The sequence below is a fragment of the Prionailurus viverrinus genome, chromosome C2 (genome assembly GCF_022837055.1).
Source record: "Prionailurus viverrinus isolate Anna chromosome C2, UM_Priviv_1.0, whole genome shotgun sequence".
In the NCBI taxonomy this organism is placed as follows: Eukaryota; Metazoa; Chordata; class Mammalia; order Carnivora; family Felidae; genus Prionailurus; species Prionailurus viverrinus.
The window spans coordinates 80,589,727-80,610,081 of record NC_062569.1 but is presented as its reverse complement, the minus strand read 5'-3'; the positions used below and the strand labels follow the sequence as shown (position 1 = coordinate 80,610,081).

Here is a 20,355-nt window from a genome sequence, read left to right as displayed (position 1 = left end):
TAATGAAGCGGAATGATAATTAATGTCACCTTTTGAGAGATGAGGAAACAGAGTTAACAGCTGTAAAATTGGGGCTAAAATCTAGGACTCCACTCCTAGTCCAGGAATCTACAATGGAGGTTGCTAGAAAACTGAGCAGAACTGTAAACACGGCCCCTTCATCACACTATGTTCCTACTTCCTGGGGCCTTTACATTTACCAGCATGCCAGTTGCTGGCACAGGCTTTCTCTCCTCAACCCCAGAATGCAAATCTGGAAAAAGCCACACAAGTTAATTAGGAGGGCTGGAATTACATCAACTCCCTGTGTTAATAATTGAGTGCCTCATGGGAAATAAAATATAATATGCCATAAAAAATGAAATCTGTCTGGTAAAACTAATGAAAGAAGGGAAATGAAAGATGAGAGAATGTGGGAATAGTATGAAAATACAGATTTCTTATCTTTCAAAATGGAGGTTCAATATATGCTATTGAAGATGACACATCAAGTGGAAACATTATTTAAATAATCACTGAAGTAACTGAAAATAATCAGTATATTTTCATTTTATTTTTACTTTTTTATTTTTTAGAGATACAGAGAGAGTGCTCAAGTGGGGGGGGGGGGGGAGAGAGAGAGAGAGAGAGAGAGAGAGAGGGAGGGAGAGAGAGAGAGAGAAGAATCTTAAGCAGGCTCCACACTCAGCACAGAGCTCAACGCATGGCTTGATCCCAGACCCTGGGATCATGACTGGAGCCAAAATCAAGAGTTAGTCACTCAACTGACTGAGCCACCCAGGTGCTCCTCCCTACCCCCCATAAGCATCTTTTTAAAAAAATTGAATGACAGCAGGGGAGGAGCACCTGGGTGGCTCAGTCAGTTGAGCGTCTGACTCTTGATTTCCATTCAGGTCATGACTTCACTGTTCATGAGTTCATGCCCTGCATCAGGCTCCCTGCTAATAATGTAGATCCTGCTTGGGATTCTCTCTCTCTCTCTGTCTGCCTCTCCCCTGTTTGCACTTTCTCTCTCAAAATAAATAAATAAAATTGTTAAAAAATGAATGACGGAGAAGTACAAAAGACGATGAAAGAAACAGGTTCTTATTTGTTAAAATACATGGGCTTATATTAGCAAGTGAATAGATAACAGTCAAAAAGGCTAGGATAGGGGCATCTGGGTGACTCAGCCGATTAAGCATCAGGCTTCAGCTTAGGCCATGATCTCTCAGCTCACAAGTTCCAGCCCCACGTTGAGCTCTGTGCCGATAGTTCAGAGCCTGGAGCCGGATTCAGATTCTGTGCCTCCCTCTCTCTCTGCCCCTTCACCGTTCTAAAAATACTCTTCTAAATTACATTTACAGTCATTAGTAGAAAAAGACTATAAACTTAGTTGTTAAAAGGAAACTATACTCAATAGAAAGCAAAGGAAATCTAGAAAATATGGTAATATATTTAGAATAACATAATAATACAAAAATCAAGAGGGAAGGATGAAAATAAAAACTGTCATATCAATATATGTAAATAGGTTAATCTTACCAATTTGAAGAAAAAATTTCCAGGTTGGATCACAAAACAAAATTCAATTATATGCTGTATATAACAACACATGAAAAACAAAGAGATTCAGGTTTAAAGTAAGAACTAGGCAAATATATATGAAGAAAATTAAAAAAAAAAACATAAGGTTTATAATATTCACCCCAAACAAGACCAAAAACAGACAAGGCACTAAAGAAGGTTAAGTTTATAATGAAAAACATTATAATCTAAAATAAATATTCAAATTCTGTGTTTCTACATCAAACAAGGTAATATCAATATTCACAATGTAAAGTCACAAAAGTAAAAAAAACTAATTAAGGAAAATTTAATTCTCCTCTCAGTCTATGACAGATCAAGTAGCCAAAAAAATTAATTAATTAATAGGCCAAGACAGAGAAGACATATGAAACATAATGATAATGTATCTAAACACTAGTTACCAAATTCTACACACAGAAGTAGAAACTGCACATTCAAATATTTGTGAAATGTTGATTAAAAAATAACTATTTAAGTATAAATCTATTCAGTAAATCCAAAAACACAGAAATATTAGAGAAGACATTCTCTAAACACAATGTATAAAATTAGAAATTAATAATATATGTCAAAGGAGTAAAAATCCTTCCAACTTAAAAAGTTACCTCAATCATATTCTTGAATCAAAGATAAAAAAAGAAATAACAGGGCATGGGAAATATAAATAAAATGGTACAATAGATCTGGAAAAGCATAATTAAAGAAAATTTAACAAACTCAGGTATCTAACAAAAAATAACTCTAAATAAACTAAACTTGGGGTGCCTGGGCGGTTCAATCATTTGAGCATCCAACTCGTGATTTTGGCTCAGGTCATGCTCCCAGTGTTGTAGAATTGAGCCCTGTAATGTTACAGAACTGATCATGGAGACTGCTTAAGATTCTCTCTCACTCAGGGCTCCTGAGGGGTGCAGGTGGTTGAACCTCCAACTTTGGCTCGGGTCATGATCTCATGATTTATGAGTTCGAGCCTTACATCAGGCTCACTGTTGTCAGGACGGAGCTTTCTTTGGAGCCTCTGCCCCCCCCCCTCTCTGCCCCTCCCAGCTTGCACTCTCTCTTTCAAAAATAAGTAAAACATTAAAAAAAAATTCTGCCTCCCTCTGCCCCTCTCCCTTGCTCACACACTGTCTCTCTAAAATTATTAATTCATTCATTAATTAAACTTTAAAGAAGTTACAAAATGCAAGAAAGAATATACACAAATAGCACAATAGGAGATATGGAAAAATGTAAAAGATAATAAATGGGAAAATTAATTCTTCTATAATGAACAAATAAACTCAACAGATGGTACTTTGAAATCAATCAATCAATCAACTATTAGTTACGTAAATCCCGACACAAGGAAAAAAGTATTATATATAAAATAAACTTTTATTATTCTTTTAATCATCTGTTTTCTTACTTTTCTCAGTCCAATGAAAATTTAGAAATCTGAAAAAAACGGAGTGATTTTTCTAGTAAACTATACACTACAGAAACTAACTATAAAGAGAGAGAAAGTCTAAACATGCCAATACCATGGAAAAAATTAAGAAAGTTGTAGTGCTACTCCTCCTTTGAAAGCATCAGGTCCAGGCATGTTGATAGGTGAAATACACTAATCATCTACGTAAAAGATAAAGCCATTTCTATATCTGGTAAAGTCAAGAGAGGGGGGAAAAAGCAAAACAAAACAAAACAAAACAAAACAAAAACACTTTTTTTTAAGTTTATTTATTTTGAGAGAGACAGAGACAGTGCAAGTGGGGGGAGGGGCAGAGAGCGAGAGAGAGAGCGAGAGCGAGAGAGAGAGAATCTGGCTTCACACTGTGAACACAGAACTCAATATAGGGCTCAAACTCACAAAACTGAGATCATGACCTGAGCTGAAACCAAGAGTCAGATGTTTAATCAATTGAGCCACCCAGGTGACCCAAAAACCAGTCTTTTAAAAGTTAGCTAATATTAATACCAAAATCTGCAAAGACAGCCCAATAGAAGAAAACTAAACATCAATCAAATTTATGAATATTGATAAAAGAAACACTTTCAAAAATTATAAATAATATTCAATGGAATATTATATTAAATATAATTATACCATGTGGCTTTGTACCTTGAATGTGCAAAAATGTCTCAGTTTTAAGAAATGTGTGACAGAACCCATTATATTAGATTTACAGAGAAAAATACACAATAATCTCCAAAGATGACATAAAATTATTTGCAAAAATTTAATATCTAGGCATAAAAAAATTCAGTATCTAGCCCAGCAGACTGCCTATTCTGAAAATAACTAGAAATTCTACACAAAACACACACACACACACACACACACACACACACACACACACAAAACAAAAACAAAAAAAAAAAACAGAAAAAAACAAAGAGCCATCTTCTTACCCATAAAACTTCTACCTATGGATTTAAAGAATAAAGGAAGTCTACCCAAAGTCCAGGAGGAATAAATTTGAAAGTAACCAATACACCAAGAGCCAACAAAATATGACCTATTCTTAAGAAAAAAGACAGTCAATGCAGGAAATCTTGAGATGATCCATAATTTGTAATTATCAGGAAGAACCTTAAAGTAATTATTATAATTATGCTAAGTAAGGCAAATACTAAGTAAAGTAAATTATGCTAAGTAAGGACAATACACTCATTCAGAAAATATGTGACATCTTTTAAGAGAAATAGAAAATAGAAAAGAGTACTAAATGGATGTTTTAAAACAAAAAGAACAATAATTGAAATAAAAGAAATTCTTGATAGACTTAACAGCAGAATGAAGTGACAAAAGAAAATGTCAATAAGGTGTGAAGTTGGATCAATAGAAACTGCCAATCTGAAGATGAGATAGAGACTGGAAAAAAATAGAGACTGAGATACCTGTAGAATAATAGCAAAATTTCTCTTATACATGTAATTGAAACATCAGGGGAAAAAAAGAGAATGGAACAACAACAACAAAAAAGTTTCAAAAAGCAATAAGCTCAGATTTCCTGAATTTGTTGAAACATAAAAACTTACAAATACAAGAAGCACAGGGAATCCCAAGGAAGATTAAACATACACACATACATATACCCCTATGCACATCACAGTCAAACTTCTGAAAACTAAAGATAATGTTAACATGTGAAAGCAGCTAGAGAATACACAGAATAGCAGTTCAAATAAATGTAAATTTCTCTTCAGAAATTATGGAGGCCAAAGACAGTGGAACAACATTTTGTGAGTACTGAAAAAAAAATGTCAAGACAGAATCCTCTAACTAGAGAAAACTCTTCAGAAATGAAGGGGCACCTGGGTGGCTCAGTAGATTGAGTGTCCGACTCTTGATTTGGGTTCAGGTCATAATCCCGGGTTGGGCTCGACATTGAACATGGAGTCTGCTTAAGATTCTCTCTCTCTCTCTCTCTCTCTCTCTCTCTCTCTCTCCCTCCCTCCCTCCCTCCCTCCCTCCCTCGTTTTATATGCATATTTCTGCCCCTCTCCCTGACTCGTACTCTCTCAAAATAATAAAAATTAATAAAAAGGAATGAAGGCTAAATAAAGACGTTTTTAAAAATACATCACCAATATACTACAGTACAAGAAATACTAAAAAGGAATTTTTCATGTAAAATGGCATCAAAGGGAAATCTGAATCTCCTGGAACAAATAAAGATTATCAGAAGTGTATCAGAAATGAAAACATGGGATCACCTGGGTGGTTCAGTTGGTTGAGCATCTGACTTTGCCTCAGGACATGATCTCACAGTTCATGTGTTCAAGCCCTGCATCGGGCTCTGTGCTGACAGCTCAGAGCTTGGAGCCTGCTTCAGATTCTGTGTCTCCTTTTCTCTCTGCCCCTCCCCCATGTGCTATCTCTCTTTCTCTCTCCCTCAAATATAAACAAACATTAAAAAAATAAAAGTAAATAAAACCATGTATTTAAATATAAAATACAATTATATATCTTAATTTTTTTGGAATATGTACAATTTCTTAAAACAAAATTTATAACATTATCCTGTTTAGATTAAAATGCATATAGAAGTAATATGCATGACAACTGCAACATAAAGGTCAGTAAGGAGGTGTTGTAAATAGTACATGTATGGTATGTATGTGTATATAAATATGTATTTACTTATTTAATGTACCTTATGATGTTTTAACATACTAAGGAAGCTTTCTGTCTGGGGAGAGACTGCCCCTCTTGGGGCTAGCCAATTTTTAGAGATAGCAAAGGACTCAGCCTAAAGTACACCTCTGATATTCATATAAAACAATCCTGAACCATACATCTTCTATTTGGCCCATACACCCCATGAGGCAATATTCTTCTGCCTTGATCAATCCAGGTTCAGGTACTAAGCAACAGTGGATCTCCCCTACAGCTTAAAGTCCACCAAAATTATTTAAACTACCCAATCCCAAATTGAGTACCCTGTCATGCCTTGCCTTTCCTATAGAAACTCTAGTAACAGCCATGGTCTAAGTTCTCGTATAGCTCCTGTCCTTTCAGCCTCCTGACCAACACTGGTGACTTCCTCTGAGGCCCTCTATGGTATATGGGGACTCCCTTTCTTAGACCTGTGAGTACAATAAACTTTCTTCCAAGCCTCCTTCTCATACCCTCCTATGGCTACACTGACTTTATCATACTATATCAAACATTTACAGTTCTAGAATAATAAGTTTACAAGGTTTCTATGTCAAAAGTGTAGTATTACAATATTAAATTTAAGTAGACTGTGAAACATTAAGTACCTATATTATAATTCCTTCAGCAGTGGTTCTCAATATGGAGTGATTTTGCCCTTAGGGTACATTTGGTGATATCTGGGGACATATTTTGATTGTCTTAACAGAAGCAGGGTGTTACTGGCACCTACTGGGTATAAGCCAAAGTTGCTGCTAAACATCCTACAATGCACAGAGCAGCTTCCCATACCAAAGAATTGTCCTACCCAAAATGTAAACAGTCTTCATGTTGAGAAACTCTGCTCTAAAGCAACCACAAATTTATATAAAATGTTATAGCTAAAAAGCCAACAGAAATATTAAAATTAAATTATGAAAAGTATTTAAATAATTAAAAATAAGGTTGAAAAAGAGGACTAAGAAATAAATCTAAAAAGGGAAAATGGAAAACAAATAATAGGTAGACTCAGGGCGCCTAGGTGGCTCAGTCGGTTAAAACATCCAACTTCGGCTCAGGTCATGATCTCATGGTTCGTGGGTTCGAGCCCTGAATCAGGCTCTGTGCTGACAGCTCAGAGCCTGGAGCCTGCTTCTAATTCTGTGTCTCCCTCTCTCTCTGCTCCTCCCCTGCTTACTCTGTCTCTCCAAAATAAATAAATATAAAAAAAAAATTAAATAATAGGTAGACTCAACTTCAAATCAAAATTATATAAAATGTAAAGGGACTAAACACTCCAATTAAAAGGCAGAGATTATCAGAATGGATTAAAAGTATAACTCGATTATGTGATCTTGATAAGAAATATACTTTGAATACAAAGACATGGACAGTAAATGTATTAAAAAAAGATTTGCTATGTAAAAAAATAAGTTTAAAAATGATAACCAATCCATAATGAAAAAAAGGCTCAATTTTTCAGGAAGGCATATTAATCATAAATATAATGTCCATAATAGATCCTCAAAATACATTAAGCAAAGAATAAAGAGAGAAGAAAACTCCACAATGATAGATTTTTAACATTCCTTTCTCAATCACTAATACAAAAATGGACAAAAATCAGTAAAAATATAGAAAACTTAAACAATACTGTCAAACACAATAAACTGATATTTATAAACAATCACACACAAAATTTTGTTCCAATGAATATGATACATTCACAAAAATATACTATAGTTCAGTCAATAAAACAAGTCTCGATTTATTTACAAGGATTAAAATCAAGGCCATATGTTCTCTAAATTAAAACGAAAGAATATTAAAATCCCAAGAAAAATATTTGGAAATTAGCCAGTACAACTTCTAAAGTATCCATGGTTCAAAGAAGTAATCACAAGAAAAATCAGAGAATACTTCAAGCTAAATGAGAATAGAAGCACAACATATCAAGGTTTATGAGATGCAGTAAAGGCAGTACTTAGAAGAAAATTTATAGATTTAAATAGTCATATCAGAAAAGAATAAAAGGCCTAAAATCAATGACCTTGGGTTTCAAATTAAAAAGTTTAAAAAAAGGAAAGAAAAGTAAACCAAAAGTAAGTAGAAGAATGGAAAAGATAAATAAAAAAGTAGAAATCAACTAAATAAAAACCAGACAAAAGTGAAAATTAGCATTTAAAAGTATATTCTTGTAAAAACCAACAAAATCAATACGCCCACTGACAGAAAAAGAGAGAAAACACGGGTCATCAAAATCAGGAAAGAAAGGGGATATCACTAAATGTCTTATAGACATTAATGGTATAATAATGGAATATTATTAAAAACTTTATGCTTTCAAATACAGCACTGTAAATAAATGTAACAAATTCCTTGAAAAATACAATTTGCCAAAATTGACACAAAATCAAAGAATTGTGAGTAACTCAATATTTATAAAACAAATTAACAAAAATGAGTTGTTTTTCTTTATCTCACTGGCAAAGCAAAAAAGATTCATAATGTGAGATATTGGTGAAGATGTGTAGAAAAGGACACTCTTACACTATGTGGGAGTGTAAGCTGGTGTCACCTGTTCAGAAGGCAATTTGGCAATATCTATCAGTTAAAATGCACATGACTTTTGACCTAATAATTCCACTTACAGAAATTTACATTGTAGATACATCTAGACATCTATCCCAAGTCCTATACACAAGAATATTTATAGCAGAATTGCTTATAGTAGCAAAGGTAAAAATAAATAGCCATTAATGAGGGGCTGGATAAATAGATTACTTTTTAAAATAAATATTCTGCACTATTTAAAAAACTGAGGTTGATCTATAAATAATTATGTAATAAAATCTCCAATTATATAATAAAATCTCATTGGGTCAAATAACTCGAGGCAGAATAGTTTACAACATGTGCTCCCATTGAGTAAAACAGTTTATGATAAATGTGCCTGTGCAGATGTACTTACAAATGTGTATAAACCCATTACATACAAAGACATACAAAGACATCTATACTCCTGTGCATTTGCTATTTCTATTTCTTTAAAAAAAGAAAAAAATAGCAACATGTAACTATTGACTATCACCTAGGGTAATAAATCTTGAGAACTTAGAGTATGGGGTGGGAGAGAGATTTCCTGAAAATAAACATTCTGTGATATTATAAAAATATTTATGATTGCTTATATTATTGAAAACCCACCAGTTCAAAAAGTTAGTGAGCTAAATCAATTTGTCACATCATGCATCCATGAAAAGAATAAATTAAAGCATAGATCTTTGATATGGTATGCTTTTTGTAAGGAAACCAATCACTTGATCAAACTGTGCTTTTTTTCAACATTTTAGAAAAGTTTTTCTGCTCTCACTGTGTGCCAGGCCCAATGCCAGGTGTCAAACAAACAAACAAACCAAAAGGTATTTTCCCTCAAGGAGCTCACCAGGAGATGGGAAAAGCTTACAGTCAAAGGCTCAGAGGGAGATTGCTGTCCTGGCTTAGATCTAAAATGTTTAGGAGAGGGGGCACCTGGGTGGCTCAGTCAGTTAAGCATCCGACTCGGCTTTGGCTCAGGTTCTGATTTCACGGTTCCACAGGATTGAGCCCACTGTCAGCACAGAGCCTGCTTGGGATTCTCTCTTTAGCTTTCTCTCCACCCCTCTCTCGCTAGGGCATGCACACACGCACGCTCTCCCTCTCTCTCTCAAATAAATAAATAAACTTTAAAATGTTTAAGAAAGACAATTCCTTCCAAGACCATAACAAGAACTTAGTTCAGCAACCCTGCTCTGTAGACCTCACCAGGTATCTTGGTAAATGTCAACATCTCTGAGATAGTTGAGGTCCTTTCTACTAAGCGTCCAGGGAAGATCTCAAAGAGACCTCTTTCAAGAAGAGCTATTGACCATCATAAATCCTGTCCACTCAGCTTTACAGAACAATTTCAATTTCCAAAGGCATGATACTGTTTCCCACCTCCACTCCTTTGGCTGTGCTGTTCCTTCAGCTTGGAATGTTAAATTTCTGTTCTCCATCTTTGGCTAATTCTTACCCAACGTCAAATACAGGCTCAAGTCCTTCTCCAGTAGAGCTTCTCTGGTTCCCTGCCACACAAATCGTATTGAGAATCTTTCTTCCATGATCCCACAGCTCTTTTCCCCTTATAGTCAACCATTTATTTCTCATGTGCCCTTACTTAAAGTTGCATCCCTGGTGTCTGACATAGAATAGGAACGCAAAGATTATTTGATGAATTCAACTGTACAGCTTCACTTTTCTCCCCTGGGTGTACTTGGCTTACTAAACTGAACTTTGTGACTGATTTCCCTGCATGGTATGCCCTCCACTGCACCATTTTCCAAGTCTAAGACACCACACTCACTTGTCCAGTGACATCCCAGGGAAGACAAACTTGCCCAGGCAGATGCGATAGACAGCGCTCAGGGGAATCCGCTGCAACTGCACACAGCTAAGCATGATGAAGTCATATTTGCAGATCAAGAGAGTCTTGTCTGTGACCAGCAAAATCCTCTCCTTCTCATTGTTCCAATGATCTATCCTGTGGGAATCATCACAGAGAATAAAAGTTAATGGCATGGTCTTTTCAAGTTAAAGCTAACAGTACTCATTGAAACATCTCTAACTAACACAGAAGACAGGGAGGTTTGATCACCTCAGAAGAGGTGCTGAGGAATAACTATCCTTCCTCTCTCCTTCTTTCTCTCTCTTTCAGTCCAGCCCCATGACCAAGGGAGGGGGGAAGATGGAAGATTGCTAACAAGCAAACAAAAAAATGTTCCACAGCCACAGAGTTCAGAGATGATTACCCATGAAGGGATCCATGGGGGGAATGACAAGATGGTATCATGTTGGCAGTCACCTGATTCATGTTCCTTCACATCTTCCCTGTTCATCAGAAAACCTTTATCTTCCTCCAAGGAACCCAAAACATCAATTTTTCTAACTCAATTCTTACCACAAACTTTACTCACTACACACTAGTTTATGCTAATCTCCAAAAGTCGCATTGCTGAGTGGAGAAAAAAAATGGAGACTTACACAAAGGTGCACTGACCTCCAAGCCAACACAACACCTACTCATCCTATCATATCCTTGTGGTAGAAATACAGCCAAACAAGTGAAGTGGGCCAACGACAAAGTAGACACTAGATAAGTTTTCACCAAATTGATTTGCTTTGGACTTGAGAGCCTTTTAGGGCATGCATAGAAAATTCTAACTCTAACAGAATCTCCAACAGAGAAAACAAGAAGAGATCTGAACAGTGGCGTCTGGCTAGAAGAAAGTGAGCATGGTCTATAAATGCCCTCACCCACAGCACTTTTGCTGTCTATCTACTATAGCACTCATGACTTGTATTACAATTATTTCAGTACATGTTTTGTTTTCCCCAAGAGACTGAAAAGGATGATCTGTGACTGGTTCATGCCTGAATTCTCACTACACAGAATCAATCTAATGTAAAGATAGACTAGGTAGTCCACTCCCATCCATTCTCACACAGCAAACACAGTGCTATTTTTTTTTTTAATACAAACAGAATGACATCATTCCCCTGTTCGTTAAATAGCATCTTTTTGATCCTAGGAGCAAACCCAACTCACGTAAATGGAACTACAAGTTCTTGTATGGTCAGGCCATTGCCCAACATTATCTCATAGCAGGCTAAGAACCCTCACTGTCCAAATCATGGTTCAAATGCCTCATTCAAGGAGGATTTCTTAAGGTCCTATATCAACTTGGCCCTTTATCATGCTTTCTCAAAGCATCCTGGTCCTTCTTCTTTTGTGGACCTATTGCTTTTTGTAAGAAGGAATGATAGATAAAAATGTTTAGAAGTAAGTACCATGTGGACATTGACGATCAGAATAGACATGAAAATACAGAGGGTTGGACAATGTCAGTCAAGGTGAGCTCAGTATCATGTATGTGTGTATGTTCCACAAAGGCAGAGACCATGGCCATTGGGCTACTCACTCTATCCAGCTCCTGTCAAATAGCCCACACTAAGTAAATATCTTTCTGGTGAATAAATGAGTGCCAATCAAAACTTTTGGAGGTTGCTGGGCTGGATGAGGGCCAGTATGAAAGTTGCCAGCTCTATCACTTACTTACTCTGTAAGATAGGATACTTCACATGCTTTCGACTCATGTTCCTTATCTGTGAAATGGAGACAATACTAGCACTCATCTCCTGAGTTTGTGGAGAGGATTAAGGGAAACGACTCTCAATCAGTGCTCTATAAATCAACTGTTATTATCACTGGCAGGGGCCTAAGTGTCTAAGGAATTTTGGGCAGCCCAAATATATGCCACTCCTCAGTATAGCATAATCTAAACACAGACAGGCAAGACGAGTCAGGAGTTAAGTCACTGCAAGGAAAAGGTGGATGTGTGAAAGAGAGAGAAAAAAAAAGGATGAACGAGAAGAAAAGACAGAAAAGATGATGAAGGAAAACAAGAGGGTAAGAGCATTGATCATGGCGGCCATTATATGGCATAAATATTAGCTTTACATCCCCCACAACCCTTTGAAGAAAGTCACATCTGAAGTCAGTCAACTAGAATATGATACTAGAGTCAGTGGTGTAGAGTCTGAGAGATGTGGTTTAAATCCTGGTTCTACTGGGGCACCGGGTGGTTCAGTCAGTTAAGCTTCCAACTTCAGCTCAGGTCATGATATCACAGTTTGTGAGTTCAAGCCCTGCATTGGGCTTTCTGCTGTCAGCACAGAGTGCTTTTTGTAGCCTCTGTTCCCCTCTCTCTGCCCCTCCCCAACTCGTATTCATATTCTCTCTCTCTCTCTCTCTCTCTCTCTCTCTCTCTCTCAAATAAATAAACCCTGGTTCTATGGTTTCCATCCACCCCAACAACACTGCCATACTCAACCCCTGTTCCACTGAGAGAAGGAAAGAATTCTAGATCATCTGTTTTATACTCTCAATCTTAGTCAGAAAGAGACCGGGGGACTCTGAAATGTCTTATCAGATATCTACATAAATTTCTCTAAATAGCTTGCATCTACTTAGCAGTAAGTTAAAAGCTGCTGCCTAATAAACCAGACTTGGTTTTAGTCTAAAAAAACTACAGCTTTTGGTTGAATGGTTTTGCTGAAAATGTCAGCACTCCATAATGAGATTTATTTTAAAAGGTAAAGGATTTGGGAAAAAAGAGAATTCTTTTTAGGAACACAGAGTGCTCTGCTGTGACACAGATTCTGCATAATTTACATGTCGGGAAAGTCTGAATTCAAGTAAACACATGGGGTTATAAATAGTTTGGGGCCACATCTCTAGCTCCTGGGTGGTATATGTATTTATTTAGACTTCAATCACACCTTTTTTTCCCAAATAACTCATGGAAAAAACATTGAATTTCATATTCCCGACATTAACATAATTGAACTTGGGTTGGCAACAATATCCACAACAAATATAGGGGTAGAAGTAGCAATAGCATATTGTGGAGACTTACAAAGTCCTTGGATACTGACGGTCCTATGAACCTCAGAGCAACCCTTTGGACCAGAAGTTATTACCCTTATCTTAAAGACAAGGTAGAGACATGAAACCCAGCCATGGTATTGGCTTTCTCCCCAGTACCATCCACCTCCAAATAGAGGACCCTTCAGTGTGGTATGAGAATACAGTAAAACCAACTTCTGGAAGGAGCTGATGTGATGATATATACCACCCTGGGGCTGCTGTCTCTGGGAAACCTTTCCCCTGAGAAAACACGCATCGCCATGCCTTTCAAACCTCATCCTCTTGCAGTGTTCCTTATCTGGGAGAAGAACCCTGCTTCCACCCGTTTATGCAAGCTGGAGACTTCGGAGGGAGTCATTCTGGACTCCACCTTTTCCTCAGTTCACATGCCAGGTCCTAAACATTTGACTCCCCAAAAAATCTCTGAAAACCACCTACTTACCTCCATCTGAACTTTCACCAACCTGATACGGTCCCCCTCATCTCCTGCTTAGACTACTGCGATCACCCTCTCACTAGGTTTAGGCTACTAGTCACCTAGACCCAGTTTACCTACATCTGCTCCAGTTCCCTCCTAACCTCTCCACCATACTGTAGTGAGGCAGATCTTTTGGGAAAAAAAAAAAAAAAACAAAACAGGTTGGCCTTCACGTCTTCACTTTGGCTGCAAACATTTCGACAGTCCCCCAGAGCTCTCACAAGAAATGATAGAAGTTCTTCATCTGATCTAAGAGGCTGTCCACAGTCAGGCCCTATCTACCTATTCAACCCCATCACAGGCCAAGTCTCTCCACTCACTCTTCTTGATCTTTCAGTTTCTTGTATTCACCATGCCCACTGCTACTAAGGGGACCTTTGCATATGCTGTTCCCACCTGATGTTATTTCCCTAACTGCTCTAGTGCTGAGTTCAATTACCCCTTACTGAGGCAAACTTACCCAGACCTCTGTAACTACTTCTGTTCTTTCTAATGTACACTTTCATAATACTATGTATTTCTCCTTCATAGTACTTATCCCAGATGCACTTTTACAGTTATTTCTATGATAACCTAATTAATGTCTGTCTCCTCTCCTATACTATAAATTCCACAAAGACAGAATCAGTTCTTTGCATTTTGTCTCCAAAGGTTGTATGCATCCAAAATATATTTCTGACATCAATTAGTAAAGAATGAACAATCCTTGCGCTGTGCAAGCCATATGCCTTGGCTCACGCTGTTTGGGAATCCTATCCTCACGTTTACACACTGAAATACTCCCCCATAAAGTAGCACAGTTTTAAAAACTAATCAGTAACAGTGGGAAAATGTTTGTGCCATAAAAGTCAGAAAGAGCTGGATACAAAACGTCACCTTCAGTGTACTTCCAACTTTGCAACAACAACAAATACATAGACCAAAATGGTAACACTGATTATTTCTGAGTGCTGGGATTTCAGATGACTTTCATTTCTTTCCATGCTTTTATTAGTCAGAGCTTAATTTCTTTTTATAATGAACATATTCTACTTTTATGATAAAGAGAGATTTTTAAAAATAATAAATCTCACCCATCCTTCAAACTCCCAGTTTAAACGCTATTTCATGGAGACTAACCCTTACCAATCTCCACCCCACACCCTGCCAAGTAGATGTTCTCTTTCTTTTCATTAAATACATATAAGCTTTCTATCATCAGTACCTCCGCTGTGGTTCAAGTCACAATCTTCTCCATATTACAGTGATTTCTATCCCCAGAATGTCCTCATCATGCCCCACATTTGATGAGAGACCCTCCAATGTAGAGAGTTGTTTCAGTCCTGTCTGTGTCCCCTCACTATGCCCAACACAGAGCTGAGAGAGAACCTGGCAAGTGAGCAGAGCTTGAAAAACTAAAACCATACAATTTATCATCTTAGTTGTGTGAGCCAGACTCTCCTGGCAGAGGATTTTCCACATCTCCTTTGCCACTGCTGTTCCTCAGCACTGTGTCATGTCCCTGCTTGATGAAGAAGGGCCTGGACACCCCAGTGTAAAAGGGAATTTCAAAACTCCATGAGATTTGTGGTTTCCCAGGATGACAACAGTTTTGCCAGCAGAGGGCAACATCGAACTAACAATGACACGCGACCCGTCAGAACAAGTTTCCAGGGCCCCCACCCAGTTATTCAAACCATTCCAGATGCCTTCCCAGCGGCCCCTGCCCTACACCTAACAACACTTTCGGCTGCTCTCTCAAAGCTGTGTCAAATCAATTTGTGAATTAGAAAGAATTTTCCTCCAAAAAGATTTTTTCGAACATTCTTCCACTACACTGACACACACACACACACACACACACACACACACACACACACACTCCATTCAGTAGAAACATCTTCTCTAATACTGAATAGAGTGACTATACCTGGTTTACAAATCAACCTTCCTTCATGTGTCCCTCAAGCCGCTTAGCATAGCCCAGCCCTTGAAAGAAGAAGGCAGTTTCTTGGCCGGCCAGAAATCTGCAACCAGGAGGGAAACACTGAATCATTCATTCCAAACATATTCCCTGAGTACCCACTGGGTTCCAGGCCCTGAAGAGAATCCAGTTTGGGTTTGCTCTTCAAACACAAACAGATGAAAAATGCATGGCATTGAAGCAAAGCAATTTCCCTCCCCCTGAGTTAAGTGAAGTCTTAAAAAACCTTTAGCTAAATAATCCACATTAAATTCTTTCAATAATTTGGTTATTCTTTCCTGGGGCCTCTCCAATTTGTTTAAAATAGGGGACCCTCCAAGTAAACACAGTATTCTAATAAAAACCCAATGTCCACAAATCTTCTCTGTTCTCAGATCCCCTGATTTGACTTCCTGTGGTTCAGTTTTTCTCCCCCTACCCCCATGGAGCCTGGTATGTACCAAGGTCTGTGCTAGCTACTGGGAATACTGAGAAGAATATTCTGCTCTTAAGGAATACACAATTCTTTAAGATGTAAGGTGAACCATGTAGAGAAGAGCTAATATGGCACCCAAAGTTGTGATGAGATTTTACCATTTTAACACAAGTTCACAGACTCAGGTCTCCAGATTCCCAGCCCACTGCCCACAGGGTTGAGGAAAAGGAACCCCTGACATCTATCTATTTGATGCTCTTGAAGAATGTTCTTCCATGAACACTTCATTTCCTGCTATTTGGTGTAAACTCTCAGTGTTGAAAATCACAAGTTGCAAAACATGAATGATTTTTTGGAACAAACACACAAAAAGAGTTTTCAGGAGTATTACTTTTTTCAATACTTTTTAATGTATGCCAGTGTAGGACAGACCAAGTGCCCCCATAAAACATAGACAGGATGGATCTGGAAACATCCATTCATGTATCTACAAAGACTAATTTTTCCTGAAGTAAGACAAATCCACTCTTGGGGCTTCATATGGTTCTACTTCATCAAAGGAAAAACAATGGTCTTCCCCCCTGCCCCAGGAAACAAAGGAGTCTTTGAGTTCTAAAAAAATATAATAAAACAATAAACAAGAAGTTTTAGTTAGGAAATTATACACATGTTTGTATGTGTATATGGACATGTATATATATATACATATATATATATATACACACATATATATACATATATGTATGTATATGTGTATACACATATATGTATATGTATATATGCATATATATACATACACGTGTGTGTATGTATATGTATACATATGCCAGTTCTGAAGCTTCTTAGATCTATATGCACATAAGAATAATTCTGCCACATATTTTTCTTAGGTTAAAATAAAAAGCACTCATCTATTGTGGTCTTCTCTGAATCAGGTACTGGGCTAAATATTACACACCCCTTTTAATCTTCATCAAACAATCCTGATAAATACAGGTGAGGAAACTGAGGCTTGGGGAAGGATAAATGACTTTGTTTGCCCTCAAAATGCATATGTGGAAGCCCTAACACCCAAAATGAAGGTACTAAGAGGTGGGGCCATTGGGAGGGGATTAGGGTTTGATAAGGTCATAGGGATGGAGAGCCCATGATGAGATTAGTTCCCTTATAAGAAGAGGAAGTGACAGGAGAACTTCTTCTCTCCAGGATGTGAGGATGCAATGAGAAGGCAAGCCAGGAAGAGAGCCCTCGCTGAGAACCAAACCTGTAAGTAGGCATTTTGATCTTAGACTTCCCAGCCTCCAGAACTGTGAGAGAACTGTTGTTTAAGCCACCCAGTCTATGGGTATTTTGCTATAACATCCCAAGCTGACTAATACAGGAAGTTAACTTGTTCCAAAAAAACACAGTCAGGATTCATCCAAGGTATGCTTCACCTTAAACCCTTGAGCTCTCTTCTTTACCAAACCACCATTCATTAGCAAGGCAATGAAATCTCTTCATTTAATCAATTAACATTGCTGAGTGTCTATAAAATTGACCCTTGAACAACATAGGTTTGAACTGTGTAGGTCCACATATATGCAGATTTTTTTTGTAAATATAATACAGTACTGTAAATGTGTTTTGATTTTCTTATAACATTTTCTTTTCTCTAGCTTATTTTATTGTAAGAATAAAGTACTTAATATATATACAAAATAGGTGTTAATTGACTGTGTTACTGGTAGGGTTTCTAGTCAACAGTAGGCTCTTAGTAAAAGTTTGGGGAGTTGAGAGCTACACAAGGAATTTGACTACAATTCAAAATTGAATTGAATTTGACTACAATTAAAAATAGTGGGGGCTCTGTAACCCTTTAACCCCTTTGTTGTTCAAGGGCCAATTCTACTATATTAAAGACACTATGTAGGTTCTCAGACTATAAAGCCCTCTATAATTATCCCTATCCTTAAGAGATTATAATTTAATGTAGGAGAATATAAATAAATCAAGTATTATGGTATAGAGTGATAAACAATAACATGGAAATTTGTATACAGTGCCCTGGAAATCCCAGCTAATGTCTAACATTGATTTAATGCTTACTTTGTATGAGTTTTTGGTATACGTATCTCATCTAAGTTACTTTTTTTTATACTCACAGTAATCCTGTGAAGAAGGTAGTATCATTATCCCCATTTTACAGATGAGGAACGAAAACATAAAAAAGGTTACATAACTTTCCCAGTTCTGGAATTGGAATTCAAACTGAGGTGCCTGTCTCTAGAGCCAATGTTTTTGATTAACCACTCTGCTCTACTGAAAGGCATTTAAAGCCACCTAGGAAGTGAGGCAAGGCTCTGGATAAAGTGTGTTTCTCGAAGCTTTTAAAGGATGATCAGGAGACGGCTTGATGCAGAAGGCAGATTAATTAATTTTAGACAGAGGGAACAGCATGTGCAAACACGCAAAGAGACATGTACAGAATGACTTGTTGGAAGACATGTGTTTGCACAGTATGTAAATGGAAATCATGAAAACAGAATTACCATAAAAAGGGAGGATAGCACCCACGAAGATTCTGAGTCAGGATTGTGGAGATGAATTCCAGGCATTTCTCCTTTTAAAAGCTGTCCAGATGCAGAACCAAGGTTTTGAAAGACCAAGACATTTTCAGGAGCTGATCTAGGAATTTGAATCAGACCTACGAATTCCCAGGCACTGAGGTGGAACCGTTTTGAGCCTATACTCGAAGAATTTGTAGGCGGTGCTGGAAGATTTGCAGATTTACCCAACATTTCAGACTGGAATGCCTCAAAGTATTTCTAAGGCATGCTTGTCCTGTCCAAATAATTAATCACACCCTCCCTCAGTTTATCAAAATTATTTAACCTCCAGAGATGAACTTCTGCTTCTTGGTCTCTCAACCAAGATAACTTAGATAAGAGAGCATCATTGTATTATGTCACAGTCCCAACCAGGTCCTCGCACAGAGAAATTGCTTTGTGAATGTTAATTCCGGTTTTTATACCCCTTTCCTGAAGGCAAACTACGCTTGACCAGGAGTTCTGTCAATACTCCTGTGAGCTTAAGACTCATTTTAACCACAACTGGGTCTTAATTTCCTCTTAAATTTTAAGTACTAGATTCCTGAGCAGCACTGGGCTTCCTATCACACAGGCTAGGAGTTAGAGATGTCATTCTGCCCCTTACTAGCTGTGCAATCTTACAAAAGTTACTTATCTTTTCTAAGAATCATTTTCAACATCTCTAAAATGAAAATAATAATAATACATCTATACCTCATAGTATTGTTGTGAATTTTAAAAATAGTACTATAGGGGTGCCTGGGTGACTCAGTCGGTTAAGCGGCCAGCTTCAGCTCAGGTCATGATCTCACAGTCTGTGGGTTCAAGCCCTGCATCCGGGTCTGTGCTGATAGCTCAGAGCCTGGAGCCTGCTGCAAATTCTGTGTCTCCCTCTCTCTCTGCCGCTCCCCCGCTTGCACTCTGCTCTGTCTCTCAAAAATGAATAAATGTTAATTTTTTTTTAAATAGTACTATAGAGCACTTAGTAAAATACAAAGCACATGTAAAATACTAAGTTGTGCCTTGGTGGCTCAGTCAGTTAAGCACCCGACCCTTGATTTCAGCTCAGGTCATGATTTCACAGTTCGTGGAATCAAGCCCTGTGTTAGGCACTGCTCTGATGATGCAAAGCCTGCTTGGGATTCTCTCTCTCTCCCTCTCTCTGCCCCTCTCCCACTTGTACGCTGTCTCAAAATAAATAAAAATAAAAATAAACAAAATAAAGTACTCAATTGTTATTAGCTATTAATACAAAGGTGATGATGGTGGTGGTGATGATGAAAAAGAAGGAGGAAGAGAAGGGGGAGGAAGATAAAACAACAGTGAAGAAGAATTCTTTTAAATTCCCTTTAAACATTTTTGCAACATTGACTGAATTAACAAATAAATTCATGAAAGGTGGTTAGAAGTAAATCCACTCAAAGACAGCTCCTCAAAACTATTACAGTTTTCAAATATACAAAATCTTTCCATTTCAATTTCCTAAAACTTAATAAAGTAGTCATTAATTCCATATATATAACACAAGTTTTTGTCTATTTGCCCGTTTGCTTGTCTGACACAGCTGGGTATACTTCATTATATTGGAAATTATAGTTAAGTTACCCTGACTTACTTAAAATACAGACTAAACATTTTATATGAAGTTCCCTTTGTAGACAGCTGCCATGGGAGACCTTAGAAGATAAGGACCAGGAATAGTAGAATCAAAGACCCAACAGGAAACCTATGAG

The 20,355-nt window shown here is 37.4% G+C and overlaps 1 protein-coding gene across 2 annotated transcripts in view; it reads right to left on the bottom strand.

The window, feature by feature from the left end:
* The window catches only part of TPRG1 (tumor protein p63 regulated 1), a 122,475-nt gene that overhangs the window by 64,671 nt on the left and 37,449 nt on the right, over nt 1–20,355 (bottom strand). For both annotated transcript variants that reach the window (XM_047875895.1, XM_047875896.1), the window contains exon 4: nt 10,074–10,250. In XM_047875895.1, the coding sequence (XP_047731851.1) occupies nt 10,074–10,250 (177 nt within the window). The remainder of the gene's footprint in view (nt 1–10,073; nt 10,251–20,355) is intronic.